The sequence below is a fragment of the Ambystoma mexicanum genome, chromosome 10, assembly GCF_040938575.1.
Source record: "Ambystoma mexicanum isolate Mex_15411 chromosome 10, UKY_AmexF1_1, whole genome shotgun sequence".
Lineage (NCBI taxonomy): Eukaryota > Metazoa > Chordata > Amphibia > Caudata > Ambystomatidae > Ambystoma > Ambystoma mexicanum.
In genome coordinates, this window is record NC_090932.1 from 1,625,202,418 (window position 1) to 1,625,223,872 (window position 21,455).

General features: G+C 46.9%; 1 protein-coding gene across 3 annotated transcripts in view; it reads left to right on the forward strand.

Annotated features, from left to right (window-relative positions):
- The window catches only part of GOLGA3 (golgin A3), a 594,692-nt gene that overhangs the window by 256,393 nt on the left and 316,844 nt on the right, over nt 1-21,455 (forward strand). For all 3 annotated transcript variants that reach the window (XM_069620010.1, XM_069620008.1, XM_069620009.1), the window contains 2 exons: nt 7,860-8,003; nt 13,202-13,399. In XM_069620010.1, coding sequence (XP_069476111.1) covers nt 7,860-8,003; nt 13,202-13,399 — 342 coding nt within the window. The remainder of the gene's footprint in view (nt 1-7,859; nt 8,004-13,201; nt 13,400-21,455) is intronic.

The following is a 21,455-nucleotide window of genomic DNA, read 5'->3' on the forward strand; positions in this document are numbered from 1 at the left end:
GCACTTACCGCAGTAGAGCAGGGAGCCGCTGTTCCTTCTGGATGCCGTGTTGTTGTGGCGCCGGGAGCGGACGCCGCAGGGCCATCAATGCTCCGGTTCAGCGGCCCCCCTCATTGGGAGCCATGTATGCCCGCATCTGTGCCTCCTCAAGGCGGGGGCTCCACTGGGTCTGATAAGGCGGTGTCCCCCGCCGGCGGAGCTCGGGCCCTGAGGGATCCGGATGAAGTCCTCGCCAGGGGGGTAGGGCCCCGAGTGGTAATCAGCTGGAGAGGGGGGAGGGGGTTGCGTCCCCACTCGCCGCAGGGCACCTCTCGCCAGCAGGGGCCAGGGGCCTCGAGGGCTCCAGATGGGGTCTCCGCCGGGCGGCCGGCGTACCGGTTGTTGGGCGGCCGGGGAGTGAAGGCAGTCGCGGGCTCGTCTGCTGTAGGGGACCTCCCGCTCGGCCGAGCCAGGAAACTTATAGGCTCCCGCCTGAGAGCGCCCAGCCGGCAGCAGCCTCCCGCCTGAGCACCCCTATGCCAGCTCTTCGCTGGATCTTCCCCACACGGGGTCACGTCGGTGCCTCATTGGGCCTGATTCTGAATCGAAATCCGTGGCCGCTGGGAATTCCTCTCTGGGCGGCTCAAAGTCTGATGTTGATTCATGTTGAAGGATTTCCTCAGACATGATTTCTGTGAAGTTTATGGGTGACATACCAAGAGGGTATGGTTCTTTTGTGGCAGTTTTCAGTATTCCTTTACTACAGGATAGACTGTTTTCCTCTTGTAGCAGGAGGTTAGGCTGTTCAGTATGAACTATGGTTTGGGTTGTGGTAGAAGATGAAGGGTTTGGGTGAACTATAGCCTCACCCCCTGAAGATTTTCAGTTTTGCGTCGTTGACGAGTGATGGCCAGGTTTCGGCGTCGGAGCAAGTCGACTATTTCGTTGATGGGGGATGTCTGGTGGAAGACTCTTGCCCAGAGGAGAATCTGTCTTTCTCTAGAAGTACGTGGCTCTGACGAGTGGGGTCACTTTTTCGTCGACGAAGATGGGGTTTTCGTAGTCGACTTGACTCTCTTTCTCCTTCAACTGAGAGGATAGCCTCGACGAATGGGAGGAATGGGAGTACAATTTCTTTGAAGGGCGAGAGCCGTTATCCGTCTTCGATGATGTTTTCGACGGACATGGACCAGGAGCCTTCGCTGGGGTCGTGCCGTAGCTTTACCTTGGCTTGTCGATGACTTTGGCTCACATGTTTTTGTTTTTTTGTAGGTGGCTCTTCTAGCCTCAGCCCGTGGCTTGATGGCGAACGCTTGTCAGAAGGGCTGGTAGCTCTCCCAGTCTTTGACGAGCCCGCTTCCGACGCCGGATATTCCCTTTCATTCAGCCAACAAATTAGTCGACGTTTCCTGTCTATGAGGGTTCTTTGAGAAAAACTTTGACATATCTCACAATCCTCAGAGGAATGGTTAGGGTATAGGCAGTATATACAATCGACATGCCTGTCATCTTCGTAGACTTTCTTTAGGCTGCACGTCCCACAGGGCCTGGATAAGTATTTCTTCGGAACAACGGTCTCCATGGTGGTTGTCGACACCGTAGAAGAGTCTCTGGTGTTGCTGCTTTGTTCGGTTTGAAAATAGTGTGGAAAATATATTTTTCACCTGTAAAGATAATTTCTCTTGAAGAGATGACCTCGAGGAATTCCCACCAGCTAGAAAGACGGTTGAAATCTGAGGGGAAGCTGCTGGGGCGGAGCTATACACTTGACGTCCTATGGTGGGGACAAAAAGCACCCACAACGGCGTTGATGGGACACTCAAGGTTTCAAAGTTTTTCCATAGCAAATGTACTAAATCAAACGGGGGATTCCCAGCCTGACGACAGGGAATATTCACAGCATGTGAATCCATGAAAGTTCCAATGTTGGAAAAATTAACGCTGCACCATATTCAAGAATTATTTGTTGAGCTGAGCGGGATTGAGCGGTCGCCCGCAGCCCTGTTTGGTCAGACGTGAGGCTTGCCCCGTCAGGTCCCATGGGCTTCCAGTGAGTGTGCAATTTTAATTTTCTAACTTCAAGCACTGTTGATTTTAGTCACGCTCCGTGCGCGTTGTGCTGCCCCCTGCCCCCTCCCCCTGCAGCCACTTCCTGGTCCTCCTCTCCCTTCCCGCCTCCCTGCCCGCCCACCCCCCTCTGATTGGTCTTCCCCTGGTCCCTCCAGGACTACGTGACGGCCGCTCTCCACACTCGCTTCTTTTTTGAGCTGAGCGGGATCGAGCGGTCGCCCGCAGCCTCTTTGGTCAGGCATGAGGCTTGCCTTGCCAGGTCCCATGGGCTTCCAGTGAGTGTGCAATTTAAATTTTCTAACTTCAGGCACTGTTGATTTTACTCGTGCTCCGTGCGCGTTGTGCTGCCCCCTCCCACTGCAGTCACTTCCTGGTCCTCCTCTCCCTTCCCGCCTCCATGCCTGCCCACCCCCCTCTGATTGGTCTTCGCCTGGTCCCTCCAGGACTACGCGACGGCCGCTCTCCACGGTCGCTTCTTTGTTGAGCTGAGCGGAATCGAGCGGTCGCCCCAGCCCTGTTTGGTCAGACGTGAGGGTTGCCCTGCCAGGTCCCATGGGCTTCCAGAGAGTGTGCAATTTTAATTTTCTAACTTCAGGCACTGTTGATTTTACTTGCGCTCCGTGCGCGTTGTGCTGCCCCCTGCCCCCTCCCCCTGCAGCCACTTCCTGGTCCTCCTCTCCCTTCCCACCTCCCTGCCCGCCCACAACCCCCCCCCTTCCTCTCCTCCTCCTGCCTTTAAATCTTACCCCCCTGGGCAGCCCGGCAGCCCCCCTCGGCTCAGGGCCCCTTAGGCAAAGGGCGGCTCCTACGGCTGCGGCTCCCATTGTGTCTGCAGGTGTCCGCAGGGGACGCCAGGCGCCGCTCCGCCGCTCCTTCTTGTTAGCCCACCCCTCCTACACCTGTTCACTTCATTGGCATGGTGTCTACACTTCACTGTGTTCCGCAATTTAAGGTTAACTAGTGCTTTTTCTCCCCTCGCAGGATTCTCAAACTTAGGTGGCCTCTCCACTCGGTACCTAATACGCATTTACTGTGTTTACTGTTGTTCTGAAATGTGGTAACTAGGGCTTACTGCTCACTTCCTGTCCGCTTGCTCTCGTCTGTCTTCCCCCCACCCCACTCCCTCCTATTCCATGGTGCTCTCTATCTCGCCTATCTTCTCTAACTGCTTCTCCATTGACTATCCTGCTCTCTCACTAAATCTGGTAGGAAAAAGTTTAAAAAGGACATCCTGGTCTCCAACCCAGGCCTCCCTATCGCTGACACCTACACTAGTGCCTCCTCCAAGGAAACTCTCACTGACATCCTCTTTTTCGTGCCTTCACCTGACCTATGGACCCGTCATATGGCCTCTGTGCTCTCTCCTTTCTCCTCTTCTCCCATTAATGGTGGCACCCGTTGGGATGTCCTCCTGGCCCCCTTCCACTCCTCTAAGGCCATCATTAATGTCTATGCTAATGGGACCGTCTTGGTCCAAGGCCCTCAGGCCAAACTTCACCTCTTTGATAGACGCTTCCCGCGCCTCATCAACTTCCTTTCCTCTCCTGCTGTCCCCCCTCCTCTGTCCTCAGCTACCTTGCCTCCACCCTCACTCCCTGCACCCTCTCGTGCTCGTTCTTCACCTCCGCAGGGCGTACCTCTGATCTGTACCACTCCCCGGAAGTCCTTCAAGGATGGAAACCTTCTCCACATTGCCACTCTTAACTCTCGGTCTGCCGTCAAACATTTCTCTGATATCTGTTGCCTTCTTGAGGAACTGGACCTTGACGTCCTCAGTCTCACTGAGACATGGTTCACGGCCAGCTCTGTCACCAGCTTTGACTCACTCCTACCTGACGGTTACAAGATCCTCTCAGTGCCCAGGCCCAATCGTGCTGGGGGGGTGTGGCCCTTATCTTCCCTGAATAGATTCCTGCCACTGTCACTCCTACGCAGACCTACTCCTCTTTTGAATGCCTTGTGTGCCAACTCTCTCTCTCTCTCTCTCTCTCTCCTAGCCATTCCCTTACCGTGGCTACTATCTATCGACCACCTGGTCAAATTTCCTCCTTCCTATCCAAGTGGGCGGACCTCTCCTCCTCACTCCTGTCCTCAATCACTCAACTCCTCTTGCTTGGAGACTTCAACATCCACCTGGATGCCTCCTGTCCCCCCTCTGGACTCTTTCGCGACCTCTGTGACTCTCTCTCACTCTCTATTCTCCCGTCTGGGCCGACTCATTCTGCAGGTCACACTCTTGATGCTCTGATCTCTTCTGACCTTCCCCTCTCTGTCCCTCTCTCCACTCTTCTCTCCTGGAGTGATCACTTTCTCCTATCCTCCCACCTCACCTTCCCTACCCCACAGGCAAAGCTAGCGTCATCATTGCCACCCTCCTTCTCGGTCATCCGACCCATGAAGCGCGTGTCAGTTGAGGCCTTCGCTGCCACCTTCTCGCCCCCCTCGATCCCCCTTCGGCTGACTCCCACCCTGACACAGCCCTCTCCACTCTGCTAAATCTGATACTCTTGATATCCTTGCCCCTGTCATGAGAATCCGCCTGAAGCCCAAAGCCAAATGTAACTTCTGGTATGACTCAGATCTCGTCACCCTTAAACGCAAGTGCAGGGTGGCAGAGAGGAAATGGCGTGCTTCATGTTCATCCTCTGACAAACTGGCCTGCCACCTGCTCCAAAGGCAATAACGGCTCTCCGTTCTCACCAAGAAGAGAGCCCTTATCCAAGCCCGCATCTCTGCGGCATTTAACAATTCGGCCGAACTCTTTAAAATCTGCAAGGAGCTGGCCAACCCTGCTGCAGTCTCTACCTCTCCTGTCCCCTCCCAGGCCCTCTGCACGGCACTGACCTCTCACTTCATTTAAAAAACTCAGGACATCCTGTCCTCACTCTCCTCCTATCACCCCCCCCTCTATTCCCTGCTCTTCCTCTGGCCCTTCTGCAGCCACCCCTCCTCCCACCTTCTCTGCCTTTCCCCTTTTTTCTGCTGACGAGGTTTCGAGACGAGTCCGATCTATGAAAGTCTCGTCAAAACAGGTCCACCCCTGTTCCTCCAAAACTATCAAGGACCACATCGACTCCTTGGCTCCTGCCCTGGCTGATTTCTGCAATCCCTCCTTCGCCTCTGGAGTCTTCCCATCCCCACTCAAGCACTCCCTTGTGCACCCTCTTCTTAAGAAACCCTCTTCCGACCCCTCCTGCCCGACTAACTATCGGCCAATCTCTATCACTCCCTTCCTGGGAAAGCTCCTGGAGAAACTGGCCATCTCCCAGCTTAATCTCCATGCTGAATCTTTTGGTAGTCTTCATGACCATCAGTCTGGCTTCAGAGCTGCCAGAAGCACGGAAAGTGCTTTCCTGAACATCCGTGAAGACCTGCTCTCCAACCTTGATTCTAATACTCGGTGTGTTCTCATTTTGCTTGATCTCTCTTCTGCTTTTGATACTGTCAACCATACCATCCTGCTCAACCCTCTCCGTGATAACCTGGATATCACTGGTCAGGCTCTGGCGTGGCTGACCTCTTTCCTCTCCAATCGACCCGCCCAGATCCAACTGGGGTCCTTCCTCTCTGACATCTTTTTCTCTACCTGTGGTGTCCCCCAGGGATCTAACCTCTCTCCCTGGCTGTTCAACCAGTATCTGGCACTTCTTGCACACTGCATCACCGCTCTCTGCCCCAACTTTCAGTGCTATGCAGATGATACCCAGCTCACTCTTTCTCTCCTCACATATCTGACGTCTCTAAGAAGTCACACTACCAGCTAACCTCCTCAGAGGTAGTCTTCCTTTCCTCTCCTTACCCCAGAAGCTCACTATCTCTAGAGCCCTGGTTCTCTCGAAGCTGGACTACTGTAACAGCTCTATCTAAATCTGCCTGCCTCGACTCTCCGCCCTTTGCAACTCTTCCAGAACAGGACTGCGAGACTTGTCCTTGGCCTCAAGCCCAGGGACCGTATCTCTCCAGGACTGAAATCACTACACTGGCTCCCAGTGGCTGTGAGGATTAAGTGCAAAACCCTGTGCATTGTGCACAAGGCCTTCAGGGGCCTTGGGCCGAAATACCTTCAACTCTCTTCCCAAATATCTTCCCTCTCGAGCTCTTCGCTCATCCGCCTCCAACTCCCTCAGGGTCAGCCACTTCTCCAAGCAACAAGTTGGGGGTAGATCTCTCTCCGCAGCAGGGGCCTCCCTCTGGAACAGCCTTCATGCCTCCCTGAAACTTGAGGAGAGCCATCTCTGGTTCCGGAAGCACCTCAAAACCTTCCTCTTTGCCTCCTCTTTCTCTCCCCCTCACCCCTGCTAAAATTACTGAAACTGCACTGAATCTGCAACTGGGCCACTCACTAATCTCGGTCCTTGGCCCAGCCACTCTCCCCTGCACTGCCTCTCTGGCAACCCATGCACTGCGGGACTGTCTCTGTATCCCTACAGCCCCCCTTCCCAGCACTTGTCTGCACTTACCTTGCACTTGCCACCAGCTGGCCCTTATTATTCATCTTGTATTCTACTAACCCGGTACTGCACTTTCCCCTCTCCCTTTCCCCCTTGCACTTTTCCCTTTCCCTCTACCCTTGCACTTGCGCGATCTGAATGACACCTGGCCTAGTAGGATCGTTGTCTGTCTCCCCTTTGTCACCCCCCCCCCTCCTCGTCGGGCCTTGAAATACTTGTGTATAGGCGCGTTACAAATGCCATATCATATCATATATATCAAGTCTGGAAAAATGTGCATCCTTAAAAATTACGTCATAAAAAAAAAGCATTTATCATTTCTTGCAATCCATGTGTTTTTATTTTTGTTTTTTAGATGGGTAATTTGTTCTGGCTATATTGAAAGGGATTTCTAACTGCCACTGACAGTGCCTCTTTGGCCATGGTAGCAAAGGCACTGCAAAGGTTAGCAAGGAGGTTGCCTGGGGTAGCAGATTTTTCCCTAGCTTCCCACATTTGACTTCCATGGATAGACTACTGTGAAACATACGGTGGGGGAGGGGGCTAGGGTCTGAAGGAGCTTGCAAGGCATTTGGATACTATGAGAGCCCTCATAAACCGAGAAGAGGCACTTAAAATGATGGGTGGTTTTGAACTGTCTGACTCAGATGAGGTGATAATGTAAGGGGTTCTGTGTTAGCTTCCCGTGAACAATATCCTAAAGTAAAAACAAAGAGGGAAAACACATTTTTCCTTGCAAGTAATGCCAACAGTTATAAAAACAGTGAAAGCAAAGAAAGTAAATATATAGAAATTGGCCCTAATACTTAAATTTTATGAATGGATTTAATTGAAAAGCATTATTTTTGTAAAAAAGGAAACCATCCATTGTAAAAGGGCATGTTGAAATGGGAATGGGGGTGGGATATCCCCAGCCCCAGAAGGCTTTTCCTTGAACTCCTTGCCTACCTGCAATTTGTTACTTAGAATTTTTCATATAATAATTTGTAAATAATGTGATTTATGAACTTCAAAATGCCTCGTAACTTTTTTAAAGTGGAATTATTTTTAGAAAACAAACCCATGTTAAAGAGGCATTATTATTTTTTATTGTCTTCATTTTATATGAGTGTTTGTTTTTTACCGTTGGATATTTGTCATGCAGTATTCTAACTGTGCCTCTTGTAAGACTCACATTCTGTCATGCCAAAAATGCATTTATTTTAATAGCCCCCATTCAAAAGGGATTACCAATGTACAAATCTCACTCTGCGCGAGTGAAGACTTGGCCGTGCGATGCATTGGCAAAGGTACTCCAGCACTCAAAGCTGGGAGCCATCGCATCTCGTTCTTTTAATCTTGTATGTGCTCTGTGCGTAGGAGAAGGTCCAGGGCTTGGAGTCTGAGCTACAGACCGTCAGTTACAGCAAGATGATGCTTGAAAAGGAGCTGCAGGAGGTGATCTCACTCACTAGCCAAGAGCTGGAGGAGTACAGGGAGAAAGTGCTGGAGCTCGAGGACGAAGTAAGTCTCCATCTCACTCTCGATATTCTCCTTTTCTCCGATTCTCTGTCCTTGTCAAGTTTGCTGACTTCAATCTTACTTCCCCTGTCCCCGTCTTTTTGTCTGTCTTCCCCGTCTTTCTCTTTTGCCTGTATTTGAGTTGTTGTTAGTCTTTTTGTGTGTTTTTTCCTTACTGATTTTCTCAGTCAACACATATACAACAATTCTTAATCTTTCCTCTCTCCATCCCATTTATTTTTGGAAACGGGGGCGTCGGCATGGCTCTCCTTCAGTACTGTGCTCAAATTCCTCTTTGTGCAAATTCTGCAAATGAAAATGTCCACTTTTATATGGTGCTTACTACTGTTTATATTCATTGCAGAACTTTTCCCCATTTCACACAGTTTGGTCAGTTGGCTAAAGACATCAATGCTGTGAGATGCCTCAGTTTTTGGGTCATTTTTTATCAGCCTGAAAATCACATTCTAGGTGAGAGTAAGTCTTAAGTCCCATTTGCTCCCTCTTCTGTCATGTTAGTGGAACATGGTCCTTCAGCCTCCGGTGACCATTTCATCAGCTGTTGAAACTCACTTTTGATATGTGCTTTATAAACTGCACAGGGAAGCACAGTCTCAGCTGCAGCACGTTACCTGTAACTGCAGTAGAAATACTCCTCCCAAAGACCTTATAAAGGTGCAGTTAATGGGCATGGTAAAGTGGATGACTTAATACTGTTTTATGTACTTTTATGGCTGAAAGCTTCATGATTCCCCCTGCCCCCAAGTGAAGGATGAGGTTTGTGTATCTGCTTGCTTATATGATATGAAATCATTCAATGTGTTATGCAATGTTTAAGTTTAAAATCACATCACCTTTATCTTCTATGGACTTTTGAAATACCAGACCACATCACCTCCCACAAAGTCTATCAAGTCACATTTTCTTTTTCTCATTTATTTATTCACTTCTATCAATCATTGTCTAATGACGCTACATGCCACCTTCTTGACCAAGAAAATGAGTATCATGTTGAATTTGCACAAGTCCAAACTGTGAGGGAGAATTTTCAGTTCAGTGGAAGGCCACACACGGGGGCTCTGCCTGAATGATGAGAAAATGGAACTTCTCCTTGTCGGTTCACCCAATAACCTGTTGAAACTCAGCACCAACTACAATAGCATCATCGATGGTAACACTGTTCCCATTGTTAAAAGTGTGAAAACCCCCTTGGCTTTTATCTTGATGCCAACACTAACCTTTCCAAACAAATTAACATGACTGCCTCAGCCACCACCTACACTGGTAAGGTAATCAGGGCCTGCATACCTTTCTTGTCCTTAAATAGCTGCCTCACGTTGGCCAGGGCTCTTATACAGTCCAAATTGGACTACTGTAACAGTCTATACCTAGGCGCAAACCAATCCATAATTAATAAACTACAGGTACTTCAATATAACGTGCTACGAGCAGCATTAAACATCCCCAGGCGAGAGCACATCTCTACCACCAGAAAATCAGGCAAATGGTTCTCCATACAACAATAAATGGACCTAAAATCCATCTGTCTCACATACAAAGCCTTAAACCATCTAGCCCCTCCTTATCTCACCAACAAATTTACCTGGAAATCTGCTACCAGAATTACTAGATCCTCTAACACCTTATGCCCAACAGTGCCTAGATTCACCTTAAAAAGAGCTGAAGGATCCAGCTTCACGGTCCTTGCCTCCCAACTTTGTAACACCTTACCACTTAACATAACATCTATCGAGTCCTTCAGTCTTTTAGGAAACAGGTTATTAGATGGCTACTGGATAAAAACTAGCAGTTACCATCTTCTCTCTCCTATGTCCGATGATACTGCCTATACCTTAATTGTGCTTTTTACCTACACACTGTATAAATGTATAACTGTAAACTGTTTATAATGTACTATGTAACTGTGTCCCGAAGCACCCGTTTACCTCTGGGTCTGGAGCGCTATATAAATAAATAAAACAAACAAACAAAAAGTGATCAATTCCTCCTCCTCCCACCTTAGGGACCCCCAGCTCTTTTGCTGAACTTTGGGACTTTGTACTATTAATTCTATGTGTTTTCTGTGTTTCAATTTGGTTTTATGGTGCTTGACAAACTCCATAGTCATCTTTGCATTGTTACACACAGCACCTTCAGTGCAGTGACACAGAGAAGTCTTCTAGATTTCCCAAGGTTTAAATACGTTTCTCTTGGATCACTAATGTTTCTGAGAGCAGTGAAGTGAAATTGACTTTACTGTTTAAATTTAACTTTCTAGACCCAGCAAACACTGTCTTACAATAGGGTGCTGGAGGGGTTACTTAGTATCCCTGTTAGGCAAAGTTTGTATGCAGTACCGCGTTGAGCAGCCAGGCTTATCTCAAGAGGGGTCAATGTGAGCTGTACTGGAGTTATATAGAGATGTACAGTTACAGGTATTCAAATAAACTCTTACACTCAAGGTTTCTTGAATAAACAATTATTTATCAGTCAGTTAGAATAAGCCTTCTTCAGAAGGCAGGAATATAATAGTAACACTCAAATACACTTCATGAAATACACACTCTTAATATCTCTAAATCAGTAGATACCCTTTTAGTATGGCCCACACACACTATCTACACCCTCTGGTGACTTCCATTGCTAGAGTGCTGGGGACATTAATATATCACTGTTGCATTTAGAATCAGATAGTAATAAGTCAAAGGAAAAGATTACTTAGAACATACAAGAGACCACAAATTTCTTAAACCGGAAAATACTTTTGGATCCCTCCAGAAAGAGTCATTCAGTACAAAAGGCTAAGCCAAAGTCAATGGGCACACGTCTTATATAGGATGAAGCACTTCTGGTGGAGTCTGGTGAAAATAAAAATCAAATGTAGGGCCACAAGCTGATTAGGCGTGTGAGTAGTAGAAGATGCAAGCAACACTACGGCAAGAGGTAAGTTCTCAGACTTTGTACAGTACCTTTAAAATGAAGAAAAAGATGCAGCAGATGACTCCTGTTCTTGTGTAGCTCTGCAGGTCTCACTGTTCCTGGGCCTCAGTCGTGGGGACAAGACGGAGGATGTCGGGGGACTCCTGCAATGCACTGGGATGGTCAAAACTCAAAACTGGCAAACTTCAGTTTCAGTGGCTGTTCGGCGTTTCAGCTCCTTGCGTCTACCGCAAATAGCAACAATTGCAGCCTTGTGTAAAGCACCCATGGGTGCCCATTTTGTCAAAAGGGCCCAGTCTTCCCTTTTCCCTGTTTTATTCATGCAAAGGTCCTTCTTGAAATTTACTCTGCGCGCCACACCTGGTTTTGTCCCTTTGTTCGTTTTGTCTTTGGCGAGATTCACAAGTGAAGCCCACCTCTGGCTCCAGAGGTGCCCGAACTCCCTGTGCTTAGTCTCCTAGGAGACAGAAACGCTCTCTGTAATGATTGGCTGGCTGACTGTCCGGCAAGAACAGCCACCCTGCTGGGTGAGTGACCGCTAGGCTGGAATGAATGGGAGAAACCTGCATAAAAGGCTCAGGCTTTTGGCTTGGAAGGCAGAGTCGATCACTGGACGAAGGAACCGAAGAACTTCTTGAAGAGGACGCCCGCTGCAACTCCTGGACCGTTGGTTTGCCCGGTGAAGCCCTGCTGCAGTGCTGAAACTCCAAATTCTATCGACAGAGAAGCCACAGCAAGGACGACTTCTCCCTTTTGAGTTGGTGGGGTGAATCAACTCCAAAGTAAGCTATCTGGAAATTCTCTCTGAGCTGGTTGATTTTCCACAGAGTGCTGCTGGAAACCGTAAAGCCAGGGAGTGGAACACCAGTTTGTGTGCGTTGCTTTTAAGCTGGCCAAGAAATCCAAGGAGATACTCTGGACTCCCATGAAGCAGGACTGACCGAGCCTGAGCCACCTCAGCAGAGTACTGGACCCCCGACGCAAGGAACGTCAATTTCAACAGCTAGAAACCGCAGTGATGCTATTTGCAGTAGACGCGAGGAGCTGCAACACTGAAGTGCCACTTGTTTGAAGTTTGCCAGTTGCTGTCGTTAACCATCCCATTGCAGTGCAGGTGTCCCCAGAAGTCCTCCCTCTTGTCCCCATGACTGAGGCCCAGGATCACCAGGATCTGCAGAGCTTCACGGGAACAGAGTCATCTGCTGTATTTTCTTCAAAGTAAAGGTACTGTCTAGTCTAAGAGAATTTACCACTTGTGTAACTACACTAGCTCTCTGTGGGTGAGACTTGTTGTGGTTGCTCTGTAGAGTTGCTGATAGCTTCTTTACCTCACAAATCTAAACAGCTTGTGGCCCAACTTTGAATTCTTCTATTTTTTCTTTTAAACATTGTGCAAGACTTTTTACCTTCCTCCGAGAAGTGCTTCAGTCCACCAAGACTTTTGCCCAATTAACTTTTGCCTAGCCTGGCTCCCTGAATGACTCTTCTTCCCTCAGTGAATGGGCTTGGCCTTCTTCCCAGGAAGGGGCTAACTAATTCTGCATTGGGGGGGTGGCTACAAAAGTACTTACCTGCTTTGAAGATACTTGTGAGATCTCTTGTTTTATTATAATAACTTTTCCCTTTTGACAAACTCTTAAGTCTGATTTTAAATGCCAACATTAGTATATTAATGTTTCCATGGTCTAAGAAAAGCCTGTGTGCCATCCCAAATAGGTCCTTACTGATTTATGAATATTAAGAGTGTGTATTTTGAAATGTATTTGTGTTACTATTACATTGCCCCTTCTGAAGAAGGCTTATTCAACTGACTGATGAATAAATTAATAATTGTTTATTCAAGAAACCTTGAGCGTAAGAGTTTATTTGAATACTGTGAATCTCTGTGTAACTCCCCTACAGCTCAGATTGACCCTCTTGAGACAAGCATGGTTGCTCTATCATGCTACCTACCTGTGTAGTACAAGCTTATACCAAAGGTTTGGTTTCCTATTACCTGTAATCAGGGTTGTTGAGGTGCACCCTAAGGGTACTGCATACAATCTTGCCTAACACAAACTCTGTTGCCTTTCTGCAGATAAAGCATCTTGGATTTCAGTACAAATGTCAAGACCCTGCTATGATGTGCTGTTAGGATATTTCATGAACTTCCAGTATGGTTTTAGAGACTGTCATGCACTATAAACTTCTCCTTATTAACGTAAACGGATTTACTGCCTCAAACTTTCTGATTTGTTTCTTATTGATCATTTGTGTTTCAGCTTCAGGAATCTCGAGGGTTTCGGCGGAAGATAAAACGCCTAGAAGAGCTCAATAAAAAGGTCACACTTGAGTTGGAGCACGAGCGAGGGAAGCTCATGGGTCTCGGCCAGGCCAATGCTGCCTTGCGGGAGCATAACAACATCTTGGAGACAGCGCTGGCAAAGAGGGAGGCAGACTTGGTGCAGCTCAATCTTCAGGTATACAAAGCAGCTGTGCAGCACCCAAATTTGTGAATTTAAAAACATTAGCAAAGTAAGCGAGTTACACCCTATCTGATGTATTTGACACAAAAACAGAAAGCAAGCCAGAACTAATAGTTCAGAAACGGCAGTTATAATATGTGACGTGTAAAATAGCAAGGCATTGGAGCTGCCTTATTCTTAACAGTTAAAACAACTTTGGGGTACCCATTAAGTTGATGTGCATACCTGCTCCGTGCCATACAAGAGATACTCATCTAGTACTTTTTTCCTTTTGGGTTCTGGGGCTTGAAGGCATTTATTTATTATTGGAGAAGTAAAGCTACGAGCCACAGAATGCAAGGGAAAAAACAAGACCGACTCCAACTCTCCCAAATGACTTGGGGCATGTAGGTATGTTTGGAAGAGTTCAAACAAAATATAGCATTTAATCAGAACTACAACTGAAATATGATACAAATGAGTGAATACTGTGAAAGTTTGGGATGACAAGTGACTCAATGTTAAGAGAGATTTATCTTTTTGCATTTTCCCCCCCATCTACGTTGAGGCGACACCCTGCATATCTGCTGACTGTTTTTATCTCATTCGTTTGGAGCCCTTGGTAGCCATAAGGCTACAACCGGTGTGAACTTGACCCCTGGATGTCGGTGGTGTAACTCTATAACCTCCCTCTACAGGATTAATGCTTGGGCACCAAAATTCCACTTTCTTTTGACTTTATTGGCATTTACCCCCTACTTAGTGAAGACCAGGCAGGCTGGTGGCCAGTGATGTCTTCTGTTGTACACGTTTTGGGTGCAATCACTTTACTGCTTGTCAGCATTTCATTGACTAGGGTACTCGCAATAGTCGGCCATGATTGTTGTTTAAGCCCAGCCTCTGTGCTTCAGTGTCCTTTTGGTTGACTTCCTCCTGGGCAGGGGTAGAAGGTAGCCTTGTGTGAGGTGATGACTGTTCCTGAGTGGTATGTCCATGATTGAACTGCCGCCCAGAGTCGCAATGTTGCAGGTCCCCTGTTAAATCGGATGTCCAGGATTTTATATATTGGGAAAGGATCGGGCCCATTCCCTACTAGGCGACTGACATCAAGAAGGCAATGCATGAGAGGGATGCTGGAAGCTGCTGTGACAGCCACTATTAAAAAGGGGAGTCTTCCTGGGCCCAGAGTCCAATGCTCCTGTGTCTTTGAACCTGTAGAGCATTTTGTGGGGTCACCTCTACTGCTCATCTTGTATGTATGTATGTGACATTCTGTGGGTCCTTCAACATCATGGGATTAAAAGCAGACGTTCTTCATATTATTCATTCTGAGACCAGCCTGGTGGTCTTCCCAACCATGAGGTTGCTGACTCAACAGACCCAAGTGTTAAGGTTGTCACACTAAGAAAAATTCTCTTGCTCCCATTGGTCCTTCAATGTCTCAACCTATGTTGAGAGCAGTTTCCCCAATGGTCATCAGTTACCTGGAGTCATTGTCTGTTCTGATCTGGGTATGAAGGGATGGTTTGCTTTCCTGTGTTAAAGTTCCCCCTGGTCCCTCTTCGCACACAATGGAAGATTAGTAATGCCTTGCAGCTACCTTGCCTTGCATTTGGTGGTGGAACCTGAGCATAAAGATCCTGTCTCAGTGTCCCCTTTAGTCATCCAGCATCGGTAGCTGCCCTCCCTACACAGGACACGTAAGCACAAACTGCTGAACTGAATCCTGTTAGGGAGATTTACCAGTTTAATGCTTAATCTCCTCTCCTAGTGAGACACCCAGCACTTGTTGCTGGACTTCTGGACCTTTTTCTTATTCTCCTGAATGAGGGGAGCCTATTCCACTCATTCATTCTTTTCTGTTCTAATCATGGGAAATCTGTTTTATGTGTTTTACTTTATTTTATGGAGTCTTGCTTTCCTCCATACCTTTCAAAGGCGTCTGTGTTTCACTTTTGCAGCTCACAGCACCCTATGTGCAGTGTTGCTAAGGGCCCTTTGGGTTCTCCTTTTGATATCCTTTTATTTTCCTTAAAAACTACTGTTCTTAACGCAAGTGGGATACTTTCTATCATTCCTAAACTTTCACTTGTGCCGAGGGGAATATCTAGTATCCCCCTTCTCTATGCTCCTGTAATTTTTTGGTTACAATAAGAACCCTATAGTTATGGCTGGTGGCAGTGGACGTGTTCTACTGACTTTTGTGCAATTTTCCACCGCAGGCTTTATTCACAGCTGTGGTTATGCACAAGAGGGTCACCTATGTTCCAACATGATGTCTCCTTTTCTTTTTTTTTCGGCATTTATTGTGTGGTTGTTTGTCAGCCCTTCTTCTGCCATCCTGGGAGGGGTAGGTCTTGATGTGAGTTTTGTCTTCGGCGGGAACCCTTTGTGTAGCCTGCCAAGGCTCCAGTGCGAGGACAGTAAGCAGGGGCTGAGCCCGAAAATCCCCTATCCTTTGCCTGCTGATGTGCCTGAATGGAACAACTTCCCCCCTGGGGGGTCGAGGGGGTCTGGCTGTTCTGATTGGACAGCCACCCACCCCTTTCTGTAAATCGCAGGGAGAGTTTGCAGAGGAATGAATGGGAAATTCTAATAAAAGGTGAGGTTCCTGAGGCAGAAGGTAAGTTGACCACTAGAACAGAAGATCCGAAGCAAAAGATGACCATAGACGCTGGCAGACCCTTCCAATAACCGCGAAGAGACCACTGTTGTCCTGACCGAGTTTTCTGGGCGACAGAGGAGCTCCAAAAAGGACCTCTTCCCTTTGGCTGGTGGGACCAACTCGCCATAAGATGACCTGCAGAACGCGCTTTCCCCCGACGTGCTGTGCCCGTCCAGGGCTGCAAAGAACCAAAACCAGGGGACCTCCGACCAATTTGCAGTGCATAATCTTCCCAGGAACAAATCCTCCCAGAACTTTGGTGAGCTCCAGTTGGACATCCAGAGACAAGATCCCCCCCCCCTCAAAGTCCTCTCACCAGAGTGCAGGACTGCAGAATCGAGGCAGATCAACCAGGCGGTAACAGTTCACTGTTGGAGCTTGTAAAAAGGCACCAAAACCACAGACCGACATGGGAGTCTGAAGAATGCCTTGCTGATGGTCCTTTCTTGAACTGCTGCTGTGACATCCCTTCCAGAGTCCCTCCTTTGGTCGCCATGACCAAGCAACAGTAGACCGGGTCCACTACTGCTGCACAGGAAAGAATCCAGCTGCATCGTCTTCAATACTCAGGTACTGTGGGGCTCATGGTAGTACTTAACTCGAGCCAATGTGTCACTCTTGTGTCACTGGAGTGCTGTATACAGAGTTCGGGTGTTCACCCATACCCATTACCCAGGCCTAACGGCGTGTACACCTATAGGGAGTCCTTTCCAAGGTCCCTATTAACTTTTGTATTCCACTAAAGCATCTTACTCGAATGTAATTAACGTTCCTGCTGCACACAGCTTTTCACCCCTTCTCAACTGACTTTGAAGAACTCTTAAGTAGTCAGGGAATGTACTGCTAAAGTATTAGAATCATTGAAAAGTATTACAAAGTATAATATATTGCTGTTGCTAGTGCTGAAAAAACTCGTTTTCTTACAACAGAGCATTGTGACTTTACAAAGTAGATTGATTTATCGGTATCGGGTAATAATGTCCCCATACGTAATGTCGCCAAGAAAAGCCATTGGTGGCATTATATATGGTGAAATTGTGTTTGTGGATGGGTTGTGGGGATGTCCCCTGCTGTCATCTAAAAAATAAATAAAGGGTTGCGTGGGTGTCCCTCCGCATGTTCAATGTAATAATGTCTCCGCAAAGGATTGCAACTTTTTTGTCAGGGGACATTTTTGCGGGGACATTACATGGCACCGATTTATCATTGAACTGTGCTCATTGATATGATATATGATATGATATGATTGGTTATTTATAGCGCGCTTAATACCCAGAGGTTTCTAAACTCAGACCCGGGGTTCGAACCTGTGTTTCTCCATGTCGCCTTGTTTCCAAGGCAAGCACGTTGCCCCTGAGCTATCCTCCCGAGACGGGACGGGCTGGTGCAAGCCACTACTATTGACTGTCATTCAAAAAGGGGAGATCCCCTCAATGAACAAATTCAAGATTTAATTCTGTGGAGCCAAACCCCCACCAGAGTACATGGCTATCGTCAATTATATTTAAATAAATCTATAATGTGGCAAACAAATGAATATAAAATACATTATTTATTCAATAGGCAATAAGTCCAACAGCATTACATATTATACTTATAATAAAGTCTGCTTCAAATTACACAAATACAATAGATAAAGAAAAAAATCATAAAATCACATCTCTGACCGGTGAATCAAAGCAACTAATACATATGATACGGCCTACTGTATAGGCTAATGGCACCATTGCGTTTACTTGGGGAAGCGAAAGCTCTGTGTGCCAAGATTTTAAGTTCCATTCAGCATGCACAGTGCGGTGGGCTGCAGCACACTTTTGGTACGGCTGCTACTAGACAAGTGTTCACACGCCTTGATTTAAACAAGATGCCTCAGAGGACATCTGGATCTATATTTGATAACCGACAAGTGAAGAGGTCATTCGTTGACTCTGACTACAGACAAATATGGAGGAGTATATTAACCAAAATCTTCTCCCATGTTGGCGGGGTGGATTTATACATCCACACTAGAACACCTGTTCTGCTCGGGATCCATTTCATGCTCACCAAGAGCGTGACTGCATTGTCGTTTCGTTCCCAGTCCTCCTATATACAAGCTCCAACTTCCCATGGGGTCCTGAAGAAGGCAGTCTACTTCATCCTCTGCCGAATTGTTCTGTCTTGACAATCCCGGGCCTACATAGCTCTCCAGGACCAGTCAATGTGTGTCGAACATAGAGCTGGGATGTGTATCTAGATGTGTGTATATATAGTATATTTGATTCACCATTATCTGTGCAACATTGATTTTTGTGTACTCAGTTTCATTTAGTTAGACAGGGTCAGCAGTATAGGATTTAGTTCCTCTACCGGTGTCCACCAGGTTGACTTACAATTATAGCTATTGTTAGGGAGAATTCTCTTAAATGTGCTAATTCCCTTCACCTTAGAGACCTGAGGCAACTTTGCTGGATTTTGAGGACTTGATTGTTTACCTGGAGAGTGTAAGCCTTTTTTCCCCACTCTCTCATGTATTTTGATGTGTGTTTTACTCTTGTGTTCTTTGATTATGGGGTTTTAGATAACGCCATAGGCATCATCTTTTCATGTGTGTCACACAGCACCGTCAGTGCAGTGACACAGGGAAGCTTTTTAGGCTGTCCCAAGGTTTAAATACCTTCTCTGGGATTAACTACTGTTTCCCAGAGAATGTAACGTTAAATTGACTTCACTAGTCTTTTTAAATTCCTAGACCCAGCGCACACTATCTTACAATAGAGTGCTGGTGGGGTTACGTAGTATCCCCTATGTCTAGAAACTCATGTAGCAGTCAAATGCTACCCTTTCCTATCGAAATAGCTGGTGGCAGTGGTTTTACAACAAACTACCATGATTTTTCACGGTAGCTGAAATCGCAGGAGCGATTCTTTTTCAAGATGTCACCTAAGCCCCCTTTGTTTAAACAAGTCCCAGTCTTCTTTTTTCACCATTTCGTTTTGGAAAGGTCCTTCTAGAGTTTGTCTCTGCGCGCCAAACTAGGTTTGGTCCCTTTTTTTTCTATGCCTTTGGCGGCCTTCAGGACTTAAGACCGCTTCTGGCACACAAGTGACTGGGGTGAGCAGGAAGTGAGGGAGGTTGCCGAAACTCCCTGTGCTTAGTCTCCTAGGAGACCCAAATGCGCCCTGGCGTGATTAGCTGGCTGACTGTCCGTCAAGGACAGCCTCCCTGCTGTGTGAGTGGCAGCTAGGCTGGAATGAATGGGAGAAAACTGTTTAAAAGGCGAGTCTCTTGGACTGAAAGGCAGAGTAGACCACTGGAACGAAAGAACCAAAGACGAGCTGGAAGAGGGCGGCTGCTGCTACTACTGAACCGTTTGTTTACCCGGTGGAGCCCTGCTGCAGGTCCGAATTGCCAAGTTCATCTCGACAGAGAAGCCCCTTCAAGGACGACTTCTTCCTTTGAGTTGGTGGGACCAATCAACTCGTAAGCCACCTGGATACCGTTTTCAGAGCTGGTTAGGATTAACCAGGGGGAAAGACACCAGCTTGTGTGCTTGAAGAACAGCAACCGGAACCGAAGATTTGCTAATTTGACAGCTTTGTGACCCGTCCCTGTGCAGTGCAGGAGTCCCTCGACATCCTCCCTCTTGTGCCCACGACTGAGGCTCAGGAACAGCGAGATCTGCAGGAACTGCCAGGAACAGAAGTCTTCAGCTGCATCTTTTTCTTCAACATAAGGTACGGTGAAATCCCGACCGAGAGAACTTACCCTGCGAAAGTGTGTGAAACTTTGGCAACTTGCAGGCCTAGTCAGCTTGTGACCCGACATATGAATCTTTCTTCTACGAACTACTTCTGAGAACCGTGGCAAAGACTTTGCCGTTTAACTACCAGAACCGTTTTTACCTATACAAGACACTAGCCCAATGACTTTGGCCTACCTTTTGCATTGATTCAACTTCTCTGGTGACCTCAACCAATTTGCGATGTTTAAGAATAACTCTACTATTCGTTTTATTAACTTATGCCTTTTTGCTCCTAATTTAAATGCTCTGAATGCCATTTTGCTCCTCCTTCAAAGTAGTTTAAATGTCACAGAACTGAATTGTGTGAAGTACTGTAGGATATTTTTGTGTGATATTGATTGCTTCCTTTTAGTGAATGTTTTCTAACTGACTGGGTAATAAATAAAGTGTTTTACCAAGAAACCTTGAGTACAGGTGTCTATCTGAATACTTGTGATTAGAGACCTCTGTGTAACTCCCTTACAAGCTCACATTCCCTCTTGAGATCAGCTTGGCTGCTCAGCTTGCTACCAAAAGCTGTGTGGTACAGACTTATACAGACTTATACCAAAGGTTGGTTTTGCTTACACCTGTAGTCCTATTTGTGTGTAGTCGGTCACAGAGTCTTTGTTATGTTATGTTATTTTTCTTATACCGCACCAAAGCCCGTAGGCATCTAGGCACCGAGAGACAGAAGATGGCAGGCTACCAGTGAGAGGGATTTTACTAACCGAAGAGATGGGTCTTCAAGTGTTTCCGAAACATGAATAAATCCCTGGTCTTACGCAGAATAGCTGGCAATGCATTCCAGGCCTTTGCGCCTTTGATATGAAATGCTCTGCCAAGCCCGCGGGATCGTTTCACGAGGTATTGGACTAGTAAGAGATCTTCCACTGATCTGAGTCTTCTTGTGGGTTGGTAGACACTAATAACATCTTTCAGATAGATTGGTGCAGTCCCAAAGACGCATTTATGACAGATGGTAAGTAGCTTGAACCGAATACGGGCCTCAACAGGAAGCCAGTATAGTTTTTTTCTAGCAGCGGTAATCAGTTCAGAACATTTCATCTCAAAGATGATGCGGATGGCTTTATTTTGTACTTTTTTGGAGTTCATAGATGTCGGCTTTACTTGTCCCACATAGGAGTGCATTACAATAATCCACACACAGTAGAATAACAGCTCTCACAAGTTTAGTGCAGCTTTCGATGGAAACAAGTGGGACAACCTGTCTGAGCACTTTGAGATGGTAATTGATGCTCTTTGAGATAGCTGTAACGTGAGCATCACAATCTAGACTACTCTCCATGTACGTGCCTAACGTTTTAACTTTCTGCACGACTTTTATGTCGCTGCCATCAATCCTAAAGCCCGAGTACACCTGGTCCAGTTTAGTTAATGCCTGGCGGGGTCCAAATAGCATAAACTCAGTCTTTGAGGCATTTAGGCAGAGCCAATTAGTAGACATCCACTTTTTTATCAATTGATACACCATGTCTACCAAGTTTTGGTCAGTATAATGATTACCTGTGATGTCGAGAACCAATTGGAAATCATCTGCATAATTGCAAAAGAAAATCTGAAAAAGTTCCAATTCATTGCAGAGGGGGAGGATGTAGATATTAAACAATAAAGGGGAGAGG